Below are 23426 nucleotides of genomic sequence, written 5' to 3'. Positions count from 1 at the left end.
ACCGAAGTCTTTTGTGGCAGCATAATTTACCCCCTTGTGAGCCAAAGTTAGATTTAACCTTGAGTAGTGGAGATCATCCTTTCTCCTAGTATTGTAGCCATGCACACTGCAATTACTTTTGAATTTGTTTGGATTGTTAATAACAAATGTCATAAGTGAATATATATATTGTGAGGCTACACTGAAGATCTCTAGCTCTTTAAATAAGTGTCTGCAGGATGATCTTGGATGAGCTCCAGCAATTATTCTGATTACACGCTTTTGTGCAATGAACACTCTTTTACTCAATGATGAGTTACCCCATATATCATACGAAAGCAGAGAATGAAAATAGGCATGGTAAGCTAATTTACTCACGTGTATATCGCCAAAATTTGCAATGACCCTAATAGCATAAGTAGCTGAACTCAAACGTTTCAGCAGATCCTCAGTGTGTTTTTGCAGTTCAACCCCTCATCAGTGCATGCACCTAGAAATTTTGAATATTCTACCTTAGCTACCGATTTCTGATTGAAGTCTATATTTATTAATGGTGTCATTCCAAATACTACGTGGAACTGTACATATTGTGTTTTGTCAAAGTTTAATGAGAGCCCATTTGCAGAGAACCACTTAATGATTTTCTGAAAAACATCATTTACAATTTCACCAGTTAATTCTTGTCTATTGGGTGTGACAGCTATACTTGTATCATCGGCAAAAAGTACCAGCTTTGCATATTTGTGAACATAGAATGGCAAGTCATTAATATATTATATTAAGAACAGCAGAGGACCCAAGACTGAACGTTGTGGTACCCCATTCTTGATTGTTCCCCAGTTTGGGAAATCACCAGTTTTTACAAATTATGTGAACTGCTTATTTCAACTTTCTGCACTCTTTCAGTTAGGTATGATTTAAACCATTTGAGCGCTGTCCCATTCATACCATAGTGCTTGAGCTTATCTAGAAGTATTCCATGATTTACACAATCAAAAGCCTTTGATAGATCACAAAAAAAAAACAACGGGTGACTTCCGGTTCCTCAGAGCGTTTAATATTTCATTAGTGAAAGTATATATAGCATTTTCCGTTGAAAAACCCTTCTGGAAACCAAACTGACATTTTGTTAAGACTTTATTTTTACAAAGGTGTGACTTTATTTTTAAAAAGGTAAAAAATACTTGCGTTCTACAACGAGTCAGCAATGTTCATCCGGTTTGGAAGTACAGGGTTTGGGCGGAAGTATGGAAACACTGTGCGATATGCAGGCTTAGACATAAATGCAGATGCTAGCCAAACCTGGAGGTTGCGCTGTTGTATTTGACCACTGTGCAACTTCCTCAATACGTTGCAAGTGTCAATAGTGGACAGAACAGTGTGCTGTGTAGCACTGAGTACATTATGTCACAGCTAAGTGAATTCGAACATGGGCATATTTTTGGTGTTCGTACAGTGCGTGCTTCTGTAACCGAGGTAGCCAAAGTGCTTGGTGTTTCAAGAGGCACCGTACCAAAGTTTTATACAAGAAGCGTGCAGCGTGCCTGCGCGGCCTGTCCGGGACCGTAGCCTCAACTCGCGCTGCTGTCAGCCAATAGCGAAGAGCCAATGCCCGCAGTCGTGCAGTGCCCCGCCAGAGCGCGAGTCCACCCTTGCGACTCGGCATCTCAGGTCGTGCGTCTCCCCCCCCCCCCCCCCCCCCTCCCCCCAAGGTGCCACACTGTTGCGGACACGAAACGAAAACTGTTACCCGTTTACAAGCGGTTTTTTACTTCGCACAGTATTTACTGACACAATACTTCACCTGCGGTCTTACATTAAAATAACTGATGGCTGTAACATCATCAAATATTTGGTTACTTAAATCTCCGCCATTGCTTGTAATCATTAAATCAACTTACTGTTAGGTGCATGTGAAAAATCCCTGTACCTTACGATGCTGTGAAAACAGTTAATTTTATTAATGGTCATCCTACTAATAAGCGAATTTTTATATGGTTCAAATGGCTCTGAGCACTATGGGACTTAACTTCTCAGGTCATCAGTCCCCTAGAACTTAGAACTAATTAAACCTAACTAACCTAAGGACATCACACACATCCATGCCCAAGGCAGGATTCGAACCTGCGACCGTAGCGTAACTTTTATAATACTAACCTAAGTATTTAAAAGATTTTATTGACTGACACGGGTGTAAGGCGATTACCGTATTTACTCGAATCTAAGCCGCACTTTTTTTCCGGTTTTCGTAATCCAAAAAACCGCCTGCGGCTTAGAATCGAGTGCAAAGCAAGCGGAAGTTATGAAAAATGTTGGTACGTGCCGCCACAACTAACTTCTGCCGTCGAATATATGTAGCGCTACGCACGCATGCTCTGTAGGCACAAAGATAAATACTGGCGCCAAAACCTCTGCGTCAGTAAATAAATTTAAAAAAAAAAGTGGAAGACGAGTTTTTTTTCTCCGCCGCGAGTTTCGACCACTGCATTTTCATACATTATCCAACGAAGTAAATACAAATTCCGTATTGTTCATCTTCGAATGTAGCACAATTTCAGTGTACTACGAAAATCTGACTGGCAAGACTATTTGGGATGTTTGTCAATATGGCCAACTCTACGTTCTGAATTTTTTCCTATCTGTGAGAAGAGATGGTTGCTAATAGGAACCTGATGAAATTTGAATCACATACAGTATTCTCTTCACCATAAGAATAATACGGATATAAACATTTTGCCATGTATTCTTTCGTGTTTGCTGCTCTCTCATTTAAATCCTGTCTGCCTAATAAACTACGAAACTAGAGTGAGACAACAGCAAACGCGGAAGAATATACGTATCGTGTCATGTTTATATTCGTATTACTCTTACGCCTAACAGCGATACAGTCAGAAATGAAGCACGGCAAGTGACTAGATTTTTAAATCTAAGATGACTCTAATTTCTGTGCAGAATTTGATGTAATAAAGAAGCGGCCGCAAAGATTTTCAAACAGAGAAAAATTTTCGCCTAACTCTCGTTCAGAACATGTTCTATCATACGCAGTCTATTAATTGATTCTTGTTGATCATTATCAAAGAAAGCAGCAGTGTAAGTAACAACAAATAGCAGTCTCTTGCCATTGTTTCGCTAATGAGACGATTCCTCACTTTTTTTTTAATTGTACGCGGCGGTAGCGCGCACAAAAGCAAGCCATGCCGTGAGCCGCGACAGGCCGTAAACACGCACTATCAGAATGCGACAAACAATGCATGACACAGTGCAGTAATGCATTTTCAGCTTAAGAGTGACGCAAACACCTATAACAAAGAAAACGGCACTTGTCAGCTCAAAGCAAAATAAGCAATCGATTCAAACCAGACGAAGCACGTGAAAAAGTAAGGGCACCCGTATAAATACGGACGGAGCGCCTGACGCATAGCAATGGCTACGTAGTAAAGCTTAACTGCTAAGCTTACGACTCGAACCAAACTACTGTAGCAGTATCGTCATTCATTCGACCTAAATTGTGTCTCATATTACAATGGACCAACTTTGTTTCGATTTGGAGGTGCGGCCTAAAACTTTTCTCTCCCCTTGAATTTCGAGTCTCAAATTTCAGGTGCGGCTTAGATTCGAGTGCGGCTTAGATTCGAGTAAATACGGTATATCAGCAGAACTTTTCTCACTTTGTATAACGTTTATCTTTTTCTCACAAGGTACACCTTCGCCTAGGCGAAGTCTGGCTTATGACTGTAGCTTGTTTGACAGAAATTTTGTTAAAAAATCAACGGCTGTAATTTATTACTTCACAGACCGAACACAAACCTGTGTAATGTGCAAGACCATATGAATCGTTCATTAAAAGCCCTGCAGTTTGGGAAATCTTTCTGAATTCCGATCAAATTGCGTGCTTCAATACCCTTCACAATTTCCTTTTAGAAATTCATCTTACTTCAGACGATAATGCCAAGAATAAAATTAAGGAACTTTTCAAGGGATTTGAAAAAAATTTCAAACACTGTTTCCCTGCTCTACCTAGTAATAATAGTTCGATTTGCAATCACTTGGAACAGACAATAATTTTGAAATCCAAATGAAGTGTAAATTGAGATGAGCGGCTACTCAAAACTTCCAATAACTAAGATGCAGAAAATAAAACTTTGCTGTACGTTTCTAGTTAAGCTTAAAGACAGTGTTTCCAGTGCTATCAAATAAAACGGTAACAAGTTTATTACCTGACTTGTCCACATACCTGTGCGAAAAGGCTTTTCCTTCTTACACATATATAAAAAATAAATCCAGAAATAAACTTCACAGCGAAAGTAATTTGAAACTGTCTTCTGTGTATCCTGATTTCAAAGTTATTTCACATGCACCGTCTCTAGGAATTCCAAGGAAGGATTGAGCCAGTCAGTTCCACAATGAAAACTTTTAGATTAACAGAGAACTATAAAATACTTCAGTATTGTGTACCAGACCTGCCCATTGTGCAAAAGCACTATCAGCCCTTTTGGTGTGGTACAGGAGAAATGTAAAACATTATAAAAGCATTAGGACTGTTAAATCATTTGCTTGAATTCAGTTACTTTCATGTCACAGTAAGTACTTTTTGTGTTACACCCTTCATTTTACATTACGCATTATTTTTCTTTGTAAAAGATCAAGAATGCCTGTTACTAGCACATCATACCTTCACGATTCTCAAAAGGAGTGCAGACGAGTCAGAAAGCAATTCCACATTCTGCACTTATGTGCCGCCTTCCCAGTGTTGCCTGTTTCCCGGTTGCACTGAGCCTTGTTGACACATGGGCTTGGCAGGGTACCCGACGAGCCACGGGCCTAGATGACCCATCGCAGTTCATGCGCTCTTTTGCCGGCACCCTTGAGCACTGCTACCCGCGGTGCCGGCAACAGGACGGAGTGGTTTGCTGGGCTCTGGCATGTAAATGTGGTGCGATGCATGGCTCTGATTTATACTGCATACCATTTTGACTGATCAGGTCCATCCCATGGTACAATGTTTGTTGGCCAATTGTGATGCTGTGTTCCAAGATAACAGGGCCTCTGTTCATATGGTTTGCATCAACGAGCACTGGTTTTGTGAGCAAGAGGATGAATTGCCACATTTCTCCTGGCCAACAGTCACCAGTTCTCAATACTACTGACGCTTTGCGATCTATTTTGAAGAGAAGGTGTGTGTGATCGCTATCCACCACCAACATAGTTACCTAAACTTGCCACAATTTTGAAGGAAGAAAGGCATAAGATTTCCTTAAAAACTATACAGGGTCTTTATTTATCCATTCCAAGCTGACAAAGTAGTTTTGAATGCCAACAGTTTTTCTACACAGTATTAGGCACGGTAATGTTTTGCATTTTTGGTGCTTCATATTTTTGTTCAATCGCTGTACTACCAATAAGAGAAAGCATTGTGAATGCCTGTTTGACTGGTGAGAAATTTTAATAGAAATGTTGAAGAAAAGTTTAACTGCCCAGAACTCTAAGCAAAGTGCGGTACATCTCTGAAGAATGTGCTTGAAAAAATCCAATACTCATCTTTAAGCATAGAAATCGCCCACTGCTCCTTAGCCCGCTATGTGCCTATCCTGTAGATATTTTATGATAAAATTTATGGAAATAACAGCTCTCACAGAGGCACAGAAGCATTCATTCTTCCCACACACTGTCTGCAAATGGAAGAGGGACCCAACTTTAATTTATGGTGCAGAAATCCTCAACCACGCAGTACAGATGAAGATGTAAATGTTTAAATTATGGAGAAAATGAAAGAGTGCAAAATACTGACTTTTCTAAAATAACAGACTACTTTGTACACACAACAACAAGGAAGAAGCCATGTGAGGCAAGAATTTAGGCCATCAAGCAAACACATTTCATTATGAGTTTAAATTTTTACATGGATATTCAAATTTATGTTCCTTGAAAACATCAATTCATCCCTGTTGTCCTGCCATTTAGTATTAGATATTATTTAACTTTTGTGACTTCTTATCTTGTAAAGATTCCCACAAGAAACAGGTTGGCTTTGTATTTAATCAAAATGTTATGAGGGTTGCCCATAAAGTAATGCACCACTTTTATTTTTCCCTCGGCAGAAGCAATGCTATGAATGTGAAACATTATGTATGTATTATTTGAAGTATCCTGAGTGAGCGTGCCAAGCTCCCATCATTTCCAACAGATAGTGTAGCTGCAGAACAGTTCAATGATGATGATGATGATGTTTGGTTTGTGGGGCGCTCAACAGCGTGGTTATCAGCGCCCGTACAATTACCCAATCTTTGCTCAGTCCAATTGCGCCACTTTCCTGGATGATGATGAAATGATGAGGACAACACAAACACCCAGTCATCTCGAGGCAGGTGAATATCCCTGACCCCGCCGGGAATCGAACCCGGGACCCCGTGCTCGGGAAGCGAGAACGCTACCGCGAGACCACGAGCGGCGGACAGAACAGTTCAAAAATGGCATCTTTAGGTGATGTACATTACAAGCAACGTCCAGTCGGTGAATTTCTCACTGTAGAAAATGAAACTGTGGGCAATATTCACAAACCTTGTGCAAAGTCTATGGAGCATCTACTGCTGACAGAAGTACAGTTACTCATTGGGCATGGAGAGTGGGGTCATCAAAAGGTGGTTCGGAGAAGCTCCACGATTTACAGCAGTCAGGGAGACCATCCATGGCTGTCACACCTGACCTAACCCCCTTGGATTTCCACTTGTGAGGGCCATTATAGGATGCCATTTGTTGAAGACATTTTGACAATGATGTGGTGATTTACATGGTGAAGCACTGGCTACACCACCAGGAGAAGGATAGCTACTGACAGGGCATACACACTCTTGTTTCGTACTGGAGGAAGGCCACAGAACAGGATGTAGATTACATGGAAAAATAGGGTGTTTAAATAAAACACAGTTCTTTCGTGTGTGTGTAATTCTCATTATCCAGAATGAGATTTTCACTCTGCAGCGGAGTGTGCGCTGATATGAAATTTCCTGGCAGATTAAAACTGTGTGCCCGACCGAGACTCGAACTCGGGTTCGAGTTCGAGTCTCAGTCGGGCACACAGTTTTAATCTGCCAGGAAGTTTCAATTCTCATTATGTTCAATAAAGAACTGTTGAAGGAAAAAATGCAGTGCATTACTTTCTGGGCAACCCTAGTACCTTGGGTAGGATGCAGTATTTGTTATTAGTCCAGTGGCAGAAGCCTGGGATGTGGAAATGAGGTACACCCAAAGTTTCATCATGGAATCTGCTCAAGAAGTATCTGAGAAAACAAAATCTTGGGGATGCAATTTTGGGATTGCTGGGCAGTTGTAGGTAGACGCAGAATACCATTAACATGCTATGTGCTTTCAGACATTCCCTTCTGTTTACAAAGGAAATCAGATTATGTCCTTGTGTTACTTAAGTAATTACTTTTTCTTTTACAGGCTGGAGACGGTGAAGATGTAAATGCTATTTCAAAAATACTCCAGATTTCCTATGGCAGTCAGAATTAGAACTGTTGGCTCCTGCAAGTTGATCATCACTGCAGCTGCTCAGTACATGTTAACCAGGACAGTGGTGGAAAAGAAAACGAGATGGGAAACCGTGCACACTGACCTCCACGCACAATTTCGGACTGATTCAAATATGACTTCTTTGTCATATAAAAGTTGTGCAACAATAGATACATCAAAATGGCATATCACAAAATTTTCAAAAATACACAATCTTAAGAGAATTTGTGACTGAAACATTGGAAAAATGTTGACAAACATCTTGATAGGTGGAGAGCAGTTAAATTGTGCAGGACAATTGATCCTGGCCTCCCTCCACGATCCAACTAACGAACAAATTTTCACTCATTGATTCAGTCCATATATGTAAAATCAAATATGTATGAGACCAAGAAAGTCTCTGAAATTGTGTCATTTCTTCTGTATAAGTGCCTGCACCTGGGTTTCAGGCTAGAACCCCTTTTACATTTGATGCTGAGGTGCTATTCCAGAACATGGAGAGCCTTGGACATTCTGTTCATGTGTGAGAGGGAAATTTAAAGTAGACTGGAGCGGCAGTGAGAGTTTGGATCGAGAAGGGAGGCATGCTAGGGTAATCTGTGCAGTTGTGCGAACTGCTGCGCCAAGGCAGATTAGTGGATAAGCAGCTGCCTAGTAAGCAGGAAACCAAGGTTCGATTTGCAGTGTTGGTACAAATTTTTACTTGCTACTTCAAAAAACCACATATGTACGGTGAGACCAATAAAGTCTCTGAAATTGTATCATTTCATTTGCATATCTTGTTTCATTTTTTACACATACTCCTCCTGAAACTCCATTTTTTGCAATGAATTCACAAAAATACAAATCAAATTCTTTATTTCTCATTCTGAAAAACCTAGTTAACAGCTCTGTTTGCTGTACATAAAATAACTTTTACATTATGCATATGTATGTGTGTTACAATATGTGGGTATATACAGGTAGTTATATACATAAGTATTCCTCTTTTTGAATCTAGGGCAGAGACACAGGACATGTATTAGGGGTGCATAATAAACGATAATTTGGAAACGAGATGATTATTTGCATAAATGAATAAGGTGGTAATCTGCTCTTTGCTACATGACAAGATTAATTTAAAATTATCTATTAAGACAAAAATATAATTGATTTAATTTTTATAACAGTTTAACTAACTGTAGATCCATAAAAAATAAACAGCATAATGTATGTATAGTCAACAGGAAACTATGTTTATCAAGGATTATCATAGGGCAAGTAATATTCAATGAAAGCTCGTATTGCTTTACACCTATCAAAATTTTCCAAAATGCAATTTTTGCACATTGACACACATAACACAAAAATGAGTATTATAACTTTAAAAGAAACTTATACATGTGTTGTTTTTATAAGTTATGTATCCATGGCAAAAACCCCAACAGACAAACTGAAATAAACTTTCTGCTGACAAAGTCAATTTTCTCCCCGTGTAAATTCTTGAAAGTGTCTTTTCTCTCAAACAAAAAAGTCAGCCCTTCACAAAACCAAATAAAAATATTTATGCTGCCCATTAAGACTGATGTGAGAAAAATGAAAACACATGAAGATGAATGTAATGTACATGATGGTGCAAAATCTTTTGTCCTATGGACAAAGATGTCAGGATCCAGCACTACTACTACTTTCAAACTGCTGTCGTGCTCGCTGTTTTGCAATGCGCTGGCTGCGTCGCAGTCGTCTTCCCCCATTTTCTGAATCTTTTGCATCATCGTCAAGTGTGTCTGTTGATGCTCCATCTATATCTGCATCATCATATTCTGCACAATATGTCCACTGTGCCACAGAGCCATCCCACTGTAACAAAAATGACATAAGTACTACAGACATCTTGCAATGTGATATATAACTTAATGATAAAAATAATTGTCAAAGTAACACTTGCAAGTGATTTTGCTATTTCACAGTGTTAGCAAGTCAACTCTTGTTTTACATGTGGAATGCACACTTCCTCAGAAGGAACCATGTTCAGATTTCCATACAGTAACTGCCATAGTTCGTGTTTTATGTAGCTGCTCACACACACACACACACACACACACACACACACACACACACAGTGTTGTGTAACATATTCAGTTCTTCATTGTACCTGGAATTCACATATGCAAAAAACAAATACTTATTGTATCTAATGTCCACAGACATAACATCAAAATCAAACTGTCAAATAATGAATTACTATAAGTATTTGTCACGAGATAATTCAGTACTGTGTCGAAATTTAAATTTTTTTCTACCATTTATTTTACAGTCTCACTCACACAATTTTATATGGTATTACTAGTTTCAATCAAAGTAGCCCATCTTCAGATTTACGTAATTGGGTAACCAACCTGCTGTGTCTATAAGGAAACAACACATCAGAATTGTGATGCGCCATACTATGCTGCTCTTCTGATGAAAAACAAGAATCATAAAAAAATAATAGTGGTTAACTGCTGACACATTTACAGCAAAGTTCCAGAACTCGCCTTACAGAAAGAAAGCCATCACCCTCAAATAACAGGAACTACTAAGAGTTTGTTGAATGCGAAGCAGAAAGTAAAATCATTCTACTATAGCCTTAAACTTATTCCATGGAAGTATTCCAACCCGTTGGTGGTGGTGGTAGTAGTATTTGGGGAGTGCGTGGGGAGGGGGGGGGGGGGCACGTTGTTAATATGCCTAGAATAGACTGAAAATTGCACATGCATTGTTGGCAGTTGTGACAAAAGGTAATGCAATGTAATACTGAACCCATTATCAGACAACATGACTATTTTGAACAGATAACCTGACAACTCACATGCTAGATATAGTGGAATATACTACAATGCATGTGATATGCACTGTAGTATATTACACTATATACACCTGGCATGTAAGTTGTCTTGCTTTGTAAATGAATGTACATAACTGTAGGCCAGTATCATTGTCTGCTTGTTACAGGATCTTAAAGAATGTTCTAAACTTCAGAACTGACATTCCTGGAGTAAAACAGGCTTCTTTCAAAGAATGAGCATGGGTACAGGAAAAAAATTGCACAGTGACAGATAGCTCACTCATTTCAGGCACAGTATCTTGTAAATACTATACACTGGTGAACAGACACATTCCATGTTTATATATTTCCAAAAGGCATGTGATACTACCATGCTGTCAACTGATGTGAAAAGCCTGTTTGCATCTTGGTTGTACATGATAGAATCAATGTATACTTTCATAACCAATCCAAGGTGTCTCATGGTGATGATTTGTAGAATACCTAATCTCAATAGATACAAACAATAAACAATTTATGACAGTCATAAGCAGAATTTTCAGGTTGTCTGCTGGTGATGCTCTTGTCTATGGAAAAATATTATTGCTGAGAGATTTTAAGGGTATGAACAACTTATTACATAGTACTTCCACTTGAAATACTGAATGGCAGCCCTCTGTAGATGTGAGAAAACACAAAATAATGCCCATAACAAAGAGACAAATTCAAAGTTATCAAACTACAAAATCATCAGTACACTTCTGGTGCCTGTCACATCACACAAATATCTACATGTTATTACAGATAACATGATGTAAAAAATGAAATGAACATGTGAAATCAGCAGCAAGGAAGGCTGAGACAGAAGAAATTAATGTAAATTAAGGCCAGGTGGGAGGCGAGAACCAACGACTTGCTGTGTACTAGTTCCCACCTGTGGAGCTCTGAGAAATTGATGTTTTGGGGGAAGAATTCAGATGGCGTGTGTGGTGATACAGGCACTGAGGTCATGAATGTCACATTGTAGAGCATGCTCTGCAACAAGATGTTACGAGTTAACAGATACACCCTCTGCCTAAGCCCATTCATTCTAATTGATAATTTGTTGGTAGTCACGCCAATGTAGAAGGCTGAGCAGTGTTTACATAACAGCTGGTCTATGACGTTTCATTTCGCAGATGACTCTCCCTATGATAGTATATGTTTTGCCAGTTACATGGCTGTAATAGTTGGTGGTAGGAGGGTGCATAGAGCAAGTCTTGCCGCGGGAACGGTCACGGGGTAGGAAGATGGGTGGAGAAGAAGCATAGGGTCTGACAAGAATATTGCCGAGACTGAGAGACTGACGGAAAGCTATTCTAGGTGCGGTGGGTAAAATTTTAGGCAGAATGGCTCTCATTTCAGGGCATGATTTCCAGAAGGCATGGACCTGTCGAACCACCTGATTAACACATTCCAGACCAAGATAATACTGAGTCACCAATTGTGCACTCCAAACTTGTTTTTTGGAGGGATCAGCAACATCAGGATTGGATCTGTTGGCCTAGGAAATCTGCTTTTTATCCAGGCTGGTGGGGTAATTATGTGCAGTGAAGGCTGAGGTGAGAATGGTGATGTATTGCTGTAAAGTGTCTGCATCTGAACAAATATGTTTGCCTCAGATGCCAAGGCTGTATGGGAGGGAACATTTGACTTGGAAAGGATGGCAACTGTCAAAACTTAAGTACTGTTGTTTGTTGGTAGTTTTAATGTGGACGGAATTTATTTAGATGAGTATGTCATTTCCATTACACCTCTAAAGACATGTTGTTACTAGGACATTTAACATTAACTTCCTTTTTCCTTTCCAAAACTAAGAAATTTTTTCATGGAATGAACTTTGAGTAAGTGGGAGATAGTTGAAAACTTTAGTAAACACTCTGGCTGCAAATTACAAAATCAAAAAGGAGGATTAAGACTTAACATTTCATCAACAATGAGAGTGAGAGAGACTGAACACTAGCTCATACTAGAGAAGTATTTTCAAAAGAAAAAGTTCGGCATCCATCTTAATTGCTTTAGGTTACTTGTTGGTGTTTTTAATATAACTCCTCCCGTGGCAGAGACAAGTGGCAGAGACAAGTGGCTCAGCTATTGTACCACATCACACACTCTCAGTACCAACTACAAGAACTCTCAACAGCTTCCCTGCAGCTAATAGCAGAAATAAACAAAGTTTGCATAAAGATGAATGGAAAGTGTACTAATCATTGAATCAATAATTAGTAACAATACAGCCCAGTTTTCACTGTTGTTGGCAACAAACACTGGCACAGTCATAGTGATTAATTTTATGCTAAAGTTTGATCTTGGTTTAATAACTCATTATTTGAGGTCATTCCATGCACAGCCTATAATATCAATGCCCAAAATAAACAACACTGAATTCAGTGGAGTGAAGGCAGTAGTAACAGCTAATTTCCATTACATTTTTAAGTAATAAAAGTCTCTGCTAGTTCTCTCATTCTTTACTTCAACATTTCCACTAGCAATAGTGCCACTGAATTCCAAAGCCAGCAGACATCCTAAAATTGCATTTGAGGAGAATGGCAATTGCCGATAATTCTAGATCTAAATCTTTAGCTGTATATGACTGCTGTATACAACTCACATTTATTAACATGGCCATAAACTCTTGAAACTCTGGCCATCAACTGCATACTGACATGGGCACAATCCAAAAAATAAAATTTTTTTTGGCAACATATGTTTTTGATCACATCCACTGGACACCAAAAACTAACTCAATTTTTGTATAATCTAAAGAAATACACTGACAGAAAAAAATCACAATATAAAAAAACAATTAATATACCGGTGTAATCACCGGAATGTGGAATGCAAGCAGGCAAACACCATGCACTGTGTGATACAGGTGCTGGATGTCAGTTTGTGGGATACATTTCCATGCCCGTTGCACTTGGTCAGTCAATACAGGGATGGTTAATTATGCTTGTGGATGATGATGGAGTTGTCGTTTGATGATGGGCCATGTGTGTTCAATTGGAGACAGATCTGCTGATTGAGCAGGCCAAGGTAAAATATTAACACTCTGTAGAGCATTTTGGGTTACAACAGCAGTATGTGGGCGAGCATTATCCACTTGGGAAACACCTGCTATGATACTGTTCTTAAATGGCATCACAACAGATTGAGTCACCAGACGACATGCAAATTTGCAGTCAGAGTGCGTGGGTCAACCCAGATGTGCTCCTGCTGTCATACGAAATCACATGTCAGACTCTAATTCCAGATTTCGGTCCACTGTGTCCAGCATGCAGTCATGTCGGCTGTTGGCCCGCAAATGGCCTCCTCCTAACCAATGTACAGCTATCACTGGCTCTGAGGTAGATCCAGCTTTCACCAGAAAAACAACAGACTACCACTCTGCCCTTGAATGAGCTCCCAGTTCACACTGCTGAAGTCACACTTAGTGGTGGTAGTTTGGGGTCAGTTGAATGCATATTACAGGGTGTCTGATTAGGTAACTAATTCGTAGCAGTTCGCTGTGTCACTGTGGTGCCAATTCCTGCTCAAATTGCTGCTGTAAATGCAGTACAACACGCCAGAGCCATACACTGAACAAAATGGTCTTCCCTCTTGGTAGCGCCACATGGTTAACTGGAGCCCAGTCTTCTTGTGACCATACATTCCCATGACCACCACTGCCAGCAATCATGTACAATGCCTTCATTCCTACCAAGTCTTCCTGCAGTATCACAGAAGCAACATTCAGCTTCTCACAGCCTTATTACATGACCTCATTGAAACTCAGTAAGTTGCTGATACTGGCATCTTTGTTGCCTTAAAGGCATTCTTGACTAACATCAATTCACCGCATCCAATCTCTACAGTAACTAGCGCTCATGATGGTTACAATGCGCATTTAAAGCAAACCCGATTTGCACCCTCATAGTGGCACTGCTAGCACCACTCTTATGCAACTAGCGTGAAATTTGAACAGATGTCATCTTTCAGATGTAGAAATACACCTACCAACTTTCATTTATGTGGCATGACTACTCCTTGGTGATGCGATTTTTTTTCCATCAGTGTATAAGAGTGATTGGTACAGTTCAGATGTGAGGGGGAAGGGTCTCCAGAAAAATTTTTATCATAAAAAATTTAAGCACACTTATTTTTATTGGAATGTACACCTGTACACAACAGTAAAATAACTCTGTCTTCTTAAAGCCATTGCTTTCAAAAATTCCGTTCATACACTGTACAGTTCTATTTATTTCTTCTAGAAACAATCACACTAGCACACTTTAAGCTGTTTTGGACACACATTTAGCAAGTTTAGAAACCGTAAGCTATAATGCTGTGCACATTTTGTTCACCACTGACTACCTACAATTTATGGGTTTTGAAGATGGCAATGCAAGACCAAAGCTCATAACATCTTCCTGTAAGTCTGCAGCTCGTGGTCTAGTGGCTAGCATTGCTGCCTCTGGATCACGGGGTCCCGAGTTCAGTTCCTGGTCTGGTTGGGGACTTCCTCTGCCCAGGGACTGGGTGTTTGTATTGTCCTCATCATTTCATCCTCATCATCATTTGTGACAGTGGCTAGATTGGATTGTGGGGGAAAAAAAATTTAACTGCGTAAAAATTGGGACTTTGTACGGGCGCTGATGAACCTGCAGTTGAGTGCCCCACAAACCAATCATCATCATCTTCCTGTAATATTGTATGAGGTAAAATCATGAATTGTATAATACACGTTAATTAATCTTCTCCATGCATGAATGTAATCTTTCGACTTTAACTCACATTTTTTAACAGAAAGCTGATTGGTGTGATTGACATATGGTCCCTAGTAATCCAGTTTTTTGAATTCGTTTATCTAAGGGATCAGCAATATTTTATGCTTGCAATGTGTTTTTTTTTTTCAGTGTAGAGCATAGGACTTGACTAACAATAATGTTTTTTTTATTTTATTTTTTCATTTTTTTCAAAATAACAAGCTGAAGTAATGGTACAAGGCACCATGTACTATGCACTATAATGTGGCTTGTGGAGTATGTATGTAGTTGCAGAAGCGTATTGTACTGCTATTGCTACAAACTGGGGATACCTACTGAAGTGCTCATAATTTCCTGCCGATATGGGTGCCAAGAAACGTCACGCACACAGCCACGGTGACCAGCAAGCTTGCTCTCAATACGGCCCGTCAGCACATCATAAACTGTAAAGACAACAAAACAATATGTATTACATGTTGCCAACAAGCAGCATAGGTATATATCTACTACTTCAATCTTCACAGTCCAGGAAAAAAAATTTACTGATTCTTTGTTATATGTTTGTTTTTGTTTTTACTGGGTCAACAATTTCTCTTCATACTGCCAATTGATTTCCAGCCACCCTCCATACATTGATCTAACAGCATTCATTATTGCCATTAAAAAGTAGTCTGATTACTGAAGTGCTCTTTAAATCAATTAAACCGTGTAGATACTAAGGTTATAACTACTGTAAGAATTGCATGTTGTTGTTGTGGTCTTCAGTCCTGAGACTGGTTTGGTGCAGCTCTCCATGTTACTCTATCCTGTGCAAGCTTCTTCATCTCCCAGTGACTACTGGGAATGTGACGTGGAAGCAGGAAAGAGGGGAGGAACCATCAAACACATGATAACGATGGTCATGGTACATTTATTAGGGTATGGTAAGAAGATGCAACATGTGTTCAATATGGTCTCCTGACTCAACAATGTGGTACATACGCAACAAGGCATGGTCGACAATTGCGCACGGCGTATCTGGTGTAATCACAGCAATATGTCATTGTATGCTATTCTTTGGATCAGAAACAGTCTGGATACATCCCTGATAGACCCTGATAGACATAACCTTTCAGATATCCCCACAACCATAAGTCACATGGATTTACGTCAGGTGAACTTAAGGCCACACATCTTCAAACTGCCTTTGGATGATACAGTCATTACTGAAGGTTTCTTGAAGCAAATCTTTCTCCTGCAAGTGATGTGCGGTGTCACCAAATCTTACATGAAATTAGTAGTGTGGACACATTTTCATTCTGGAAAAGATGGAATCACGTGTTACACAAGGAGGTCCTTATAATGTGCAGATTTCACTGTATACCTAACAGGCCCACGATGTGTCATTTCCTCAAAGAACAATGAATTGGGAATGAAGGAGCTCATGACACCACAGCACAGTCACAAGCTGAGTGCAGTGGATCTTTCTGCCCAACATATGGCAGAGTATAGCCCATATGTGACAATTCTATGCATTCACAGCACCATAGCACCACGCACGGCAAAATGTGCCTCATCTGTAAAATGAATATTCCCCAGCCATGTCATCAATTTCCATGCATGCCAAAAACAGAGGGCAAAGTCACAGCATTGTTGCCTATCTTAGGGCTTCATTTGGTGCACATTCTGAATCTTATAGGAATACCATGTAAAATGTGCTGCAAAAATCATTTGAACTTTTGACTGGGGGGAGACAGTTCCTGTGACACAGTTGAAGCACTGGCTGTAAAATTTGAGACAAGTGCTGCAAAAATTTAAGGCACCTGCTGCACGGTCGGCTATAGCTGCAGCAACTTCATCAACTGCCATGGAAATTGGCTGCCTCCTCCTCCCTGCCGTATCATATAATTTGTCTGTTTCTTCAAATATCTTGATCATATTCTTTAGAGCATTTATTGGAAAGGGACCTCTTTGCAGCAGTTTCTGTCAGCGATATTCCTGCAATGCAGCACTGCTATCGCTGCCATCCTGATAAAACAACTGTACCAGCAGGGCACCTCTTTCTTCACAAACAGCCATTGCGTTTCATACGGGAAAATTCAATCTTCTTAACCCTTTACACCAACTGTAATTTTACAAAAGAAACCAAAATGTGTCACCAAGCAAAATACAGCCTACTGATGTCAAAACAGGACACATTTCACATTCTCACTGTTCGCAGCACTATATTTTCACTGGTGGCTGAATGCGGAACTTCTATTTCCTTTCTTTTCTCCCAGCACTACTCTCAGCGAGCGCACCTATAAATGAAGATACCTATGCTGTTTCAGCATCCTGCTATATATACAGCTTACACTGCTGCACTTGGAACACCATCAGTTTAATTATAAACACCTGGTAGAATGGTAGTGACTGTCTTGCCAACTCTGCAATCACACAATAATGGGTCTTTCCTATGCATCTATATGTTACATCTGTCATATTAAGCATCAATTGTCAGTCTACATGTTAATAGTTGATCTTCTGCCATCTTCCTATATTTTGTAAAAATTTTCTGACATTGTGAGTTTCCCACTTACTGCAGAAACATTTAAAGAGGTTGGTTGGTTGGTTGGTTGGTTTGGGGAAGGAGACCAGACAGCGTAGTCATCGGTCTCATTGGATTAGGGAAGGATTGGGAAGGAAGTCGGCCGTGCCCTTTCAGAGGAACCATCCCGGCATTTGCCTGGAGTGATTTAGGGAAATCACGGAAAACCTAAATCAGGATGGCCGGACACGGGATTGAACCGTCGTCCTCCCGAATGCGAGTCCAGTGTCTAACCACTGCGCCACCCCGCTCGGTCATTTAAAGAGTTTCATGCAGTTTCCAACATTATCCACCAGGTTCTTCACAGACTTAATGAACAGTATTGGTCCTGAAAGACACCCTTCGGATGTGCCCAAAGCTAGTTCCATATCTAACAAGTTATTTTTGTAATGTGTTGAGCTCTATTACCTAGGAATTGAGTAAGTACCGTTTTTCACAAAATGTGTTTTCAGTGTTGTTGTGTTTTCAGTAACCTGTTGCCTGTCCCTAGACTTGTTCTAAATGTAAGATCATGGAGAAAATGTTTTGAACATTAATTATTAGTTGGTGGAGGATGTTTGTGCCAAGCAGTGCTTCCCTCCAGAGCTCCAAGTGCCACGTGCCAAGGTCTCTTCTCTTAGCCTGGGATGGTTTGGAGAGAGAACACACAGGTTTTTCATGAATGAGCACAGCTTTTTGAGCAACAGCAGAGATTGTGCAATTACAGTGAAATAAAGAAACATAAGGCTGGCCTTTGTTCTGCAAGATTTACGCAGAACTGCTAAGCTGCTAAAGCTATGAACCCATTCCACATACGAGACGTGTTTCTTAAGTAAGGCCCGTTTTGTTGTAGACACTAGTAGTTCGCGCGCATACCGCAACGAGCACGTGCGTCGTGTACCGGTATGCCTCGGGAACAACTGTGCTCAGTTTCAGATCTGTAGCTAACCTATAACGTTCTGTTCTGCGCTTTCAAAATGTTTAAGACTATCAACTTGCCCACCGTATGTGAGGTTTGCTCAGTGATAAGGTTTTTGTCACCAAGGAACCTGTCTGCCGCAGAAATTCATCGATAGATTTGCAAAGTGTATGGTGATACTGTTATGAACGAAAGCAAAATGCGTAAGTGGGTACGAGAATTCAAAGATGGCCATGACAATGTCCATGATGAGGACTGCTCTGGTTGCCCTTCTTTGATTACTGACAATTTGGTGGCTTCAGTTGAAGCAAGCATTCATGAGAACAGGCGCTTCACAATAACAGGTCTCTCAAACGAATTTCCTGATGTGTCGAGATTAGTGCTTTACAACATTGTTTCTGAACACCTGAAGTTTAGGAAACTGTGCTCCCGTTGGGTCCCAAAACTCCTAACAGAGTGTGCAATGAAGTTCTTGACTGGTTATAACGAAGAAGGTGATGGCTTCTCGAGTCAGATCACAACTGGAGACGAAACATGGGTTTCGCATATCATGCCCGAATCGAAGCAACCGAGCATGGAATGGAGACACACATACTCGCCTGTAAAGGTGAAAGCCAAAGAAGACTCTGTCCCAGCACAAAATCATGGCGTTGGTGTTTTGGGATGGGCATGGCGTTTTGTTTGTTGACTTCATGCAATGAGAAACCACTATCAATGCAGAAGCATACTGCCAAACCCTGAGAAAGCTACGTAGAGTGATTCAAAATAAAAGACGTGGCATGCTGACAAAGGGAATTGTTGTTCTCCATGACAATGCAAGACCTCACACTGCAGGTCAGACCCGCAATTTATTGGACAGTTTTGTCTGAGAAGTTTTAGACCACCCACCCTACAGTCCTGAGCTTGCGCCGAGCGTTTACCATCTGTTCCTCCATCTCAAACAACACCTCAGTGGCAACCATTACAATGACGACGACAACGCAAAAACAGCAGTGAACTCTTGGTTATCGGGGCAGGCAGCAAGTTTTTATGAAGAGGGTATTTTAAAATTGGTTGAGAGGTATGATAAGTGTTTCAACAAATTTGGCAACTATGTCGAAAAATAGAGTGAAGTATGTACTTTCTGAAATTAAATTTACTTTTTTGAAATAACCTTTCATTGTATTCTTATGTTCAAACAGAACTTACTTAAAAAACATGCCTCGTAATTCCAATGTATATAGCTAACTTCTTTTACCTTGAAGATGCGGAAAAATTGTTGTCTATGCAGGCATGTGAGATTTCCAAATGAATGATTAAAGTGTTTCATACTCGCTCATCTCAAATAGCTATTTAAAATTCTCTCCCTGAAACAGGTGAATGGACAAATGTCAATGTAGTCAAAAGAGAAAAAGTCATGGTTGACGTATGCCATGCTGTACTTCATGTGAAAGACCAGCCAAATTTCTCAATGAAAAACAGAAAGATCTGTTGATGATGTTGCCATTTCTTCCTAAATAGCACAGGAAGTTTTACAGTAAACTTCACAACATCTGATCCTAAGAATGGAGTTCTGAAAGAAACAGAGAATGGAGTTCTGAAAGAAACAGAAGTTTGAGTTGAGAGTTTTTTCTTGAATTTAATTTCGCTATTCTCTTGCAAAAAAAGTACAAGAAGTAAGAAATGGCTTTTTTTGACTTCAGTCCAACCAGTTAAAATATTACTTTATTTCTCAACTTGTCTTGTCCCAAGTAAAACACAGTGACTCTGCATTAATGACACTTCAAACAAAAACTTTCCTATTGGCACTTGCAACCAGTTAAGTTTTCTGGTACAGCACTCAGAACATTCTTAATACTGTTCATTTTCTAATTTGTCTCATTAGTTTTTGTAGTTATAAGGTGAGTGACATAACTCCATGGTTTCAGAATACCTTCACACTTTTTTGAGTATGAATAGGTTACATACAAAAAGAGATACATTGCTTTTTGGTTCTTTTGATAACTGTGAGATTTGGCACTTAACCAGTTTACCATTTCCAGTCTTTCAATGTTCAACCCAAATACAATGCTGGTTTCATAATCTGTGATGTCATATTTAACACTGCAACTATTTAACACTTAGTAGCACAGCAACATGGTATAAAGCACATTCCAAATCATGGCATCAGCCCAAATACTGCTGTCTACAGCCTTCTCAGCTCATGTCAAGCTGAATTACACAGACTGCTCTCTGCAAAACCCAAGTTGATTCTTACCAAGGAGAACTTCAGTCATCGCACATAATCAGAAAATATGTTCTATAACTAATATCAGTCTGTTGCACAACACTAAGTTTAGAGTAAAGTGTATTTGTCAAATGACTCTCTCTTGGAAATGGGACTGACCTGCACCACTTTTTCAATTGCTTGGAACACTTAATGGCTCCAGCGCTGCTACAAGAGTACCAATCTATTCAGAACACTACACAGAATCTGTCATATATTCCATCAGGTCCAATCATAATCATCATTTTGTTGTACAATTTTAGTTGACTTTCTATTCTGAAATCACATATATAAAGTATGTCATTTCAATATCTGTGCAATGACTGAAAGTATTGGGCCAGTGAAACAACTTCACAAGACAAAATTTAGTATCAATCCTTCTCTCTGTTGTCCTCCATGTACACCATTATGAATTTTATTTTTAAATTTACTGATTGCTTCTTGCACTACTATCGTTATGCTCATTTGGTTTTATTCGTTTGGTTTTTGTTTGTCAACAGGGCTTTGGCTTCATTTAAATTTGTAAAAGTGCTCTTCGTTTTCACAGCAATTTTCTAGCATAGCTATGTAACCACCATATATTTTTCCCATTCCTTAAAATCTTCCTCTGCATATACCCGCCTGAAGTTAACTGTACAGCAGTCTTTATTTTTTTCCAGTGATACTCCACATCTTCAGCCTCAGATATAAAAGAGCTGATGTCAACTGGTCAGGTAATTAGCAATCTCTTTCTTGCTGCATTTGCTAATTCTTTCTTGCTGCATTTGCTAAGCCTCTTATGTGGCAACACGGCTAAAGAAAATGAGATATTTGTTTATTAAAAGTGAGCAGTTCACAATGAAGTAGGTAACTTAACATTTGCAGAGGGCTCAAAGTAACTTTGGCCCTCACAGTTAAATATTTGCACATTACTTTGTTGTCAGTGTTAGTTTTAATTTTTATTTATACCATTACACCAAAACAGAGAATAATTATATCCATGTCAACATTGCTCCTTGTCTAGGGCGTAGACTAACATTCTATATTCTAAGCACAAAACTCTTCCACAAGTTCCCATTACAAATAGAGCAAGAAACTGAGTCTACCTATAAATTCAAAAGAAAATTAAGAACATACCTAATTAGCACAGACCTGAAAAATTTGTCTTTGTGACAGATATGAATATAGATGTGAATTCTGCTTCAAAATTTGAAAATGTGAATTTATGTAAGAAATGCTATTTCATAGTGAACTGTATCCACATGAACTATTTTACCAATAATAGTGAAAAACAGCTTTTTACCTGTATAAGAATATTAATAAGTAACCAATTTTAAGTTACTGCTGTTGTGTAACATCTGGTGGAGCAAAAATTGCAAACAGAATGTGTGTAAAAATAAGTGTGCACAGTAATTAAATTAAATTAATTAAATTAAATTAAGTTTCCTGTTACCAGTCACAGCTTATTTATCTCCATGATGTATTTCAAAGATCAGGTGGATTTACATTCGTTAGTATGATGTGTGTCTGTGTGTTGTGTTATGATTTTTGGAGGAACTTGTGGCACTGTCTAGTGGGAGAAACAAAACACTATTTTAGAACATGATTTTGGGTTTCCTTTTAATCGTTATACATGTGTTTAGTTTTATGTCAAAAGAAAACCTAAACCATGTTCTGAAATAGTGTTTTGTTTCTCCCACTAGACAGTGCCACAAGTTCCTCCAAAAAATTGTAACTCATCACACAGACATGTCATACTAACAAATGTAAATCCACCTGATGAGGGAGGTTTAAACCTTTGAAACGTGTTGTGGAGATAAATAAACAGTGATTGGTAACAGTAAACTTGTTGTTTAATTTAATGTCAATAGCAGTCAGGTAAAGCCTAACCATAAATGTTCGCATTTAAAATGTGCAAAATAAGCTCACACTTGCACATGAACGCAATGTCATATCCATGAGCTTGTAAGTCACACTCCAGTCCTATGACAAACAGCGGTCAACTGAATGGTCTCTACAGGGTATACGTCAACATAAGACTCAGCCAAGGGGCTGGACATCTTAGAACAAAGAAACATGTACATTTCTCTGCTAGTTAACATAGTTGTTATGTGATACTGCGGACACTATAACATGGCAGTTTTAGGTGCAGGCTGTTCAAAATACAGCTGTGTGGGATACTGATACCTGTTACCAAATGCTTTGGGCACTTTGCTTTGCGTTTCTTTGTGTGTACAAGGTGTATATGCGGACTAAAAATGAATAAATAAATATGCTGGATTTTTCCTGGTTAAAAATTACTTTTTTCTGTGTGAAAATGCATTTTTTTCTGTGTGAAAATACACTACATGTCAGGTGAAAGTACATTTTTTTCTGTTTTAAGTGACAGTCTATTTTCCCTCTGAGCTGTAAAACATATCAATTCTTTGAATGGTAAAGCTTTTATACACCAACATAGAACTTTCCGGCACTCCCAGCAGAAAGTAACACATTTTGGAAAGATCTTTAATAGCATATCAACATGTACACTGCATATTTTGGTATGACAAGAGTATAAATACAAATTGACCAAATACAGCAGGGTAGTTTCCAAACATAGAACACCAAAATATAAGAAGTGTGGTGCGCTCATGCTATGACACAGAAACAGAGACCATAGTAGTGCTCCAAGTGGCCTG

At 39.3% G+C, this 23426-nt stretch overlaps 1 protein-coding gene across 4 annotated transcripts in view; it reads right to left on the bottom strand.

Moving 5' to 3' along the window:
• Positions 1-8332: 8332 nt before the first annotated feature.
• LOC126186777 (DDB1- and CUL4-associated factor 11) overlaps positions 8333-23426 on the bottom strand; it is a 111051-nt gene continuing 95957 nt past the window's right edge. For all 4 annotated transcript variants that reach the window (XM_049928241.1, XM_049928242.1, XM_049928239.1 and 1 more), the window contains 2 exons: positions 15397-15503; positions 8333-9330 (listed from right to left, as the gene is read on the bottom strand). In XM_049928241.1, coding sequence (XP_049784198.1) covers positions 9136-9330; positions 15397-15503 — 302 coding nt within the window. In that variant the 3' untranslated portion in view covers positions 8333-9135. The remainder of the gene's footprint in view (positions 9331-15396; positions 15504-23426) is intronic.

The sequence above is a fragment of the Schistocerca cancellata genome, chromosome 1 (genome assembly GCF_023864275.1).
Source record: "Schistocerca cancellata isolate TAMUIC-IGC-003103 chromosome 1, iqSchCanc2.1, whole genome shotgun sequence".
NCBI lineage: Eukaryota > Metazoa > Arthropoda > Insecta > Orthoptera > Acrididae > Schistocerca > Schistocerca cancellata.
Note: the sequence above shows the minus strand (reverse complement) of the source record. Positions and strands in the feature narration are given on the sequence as shown.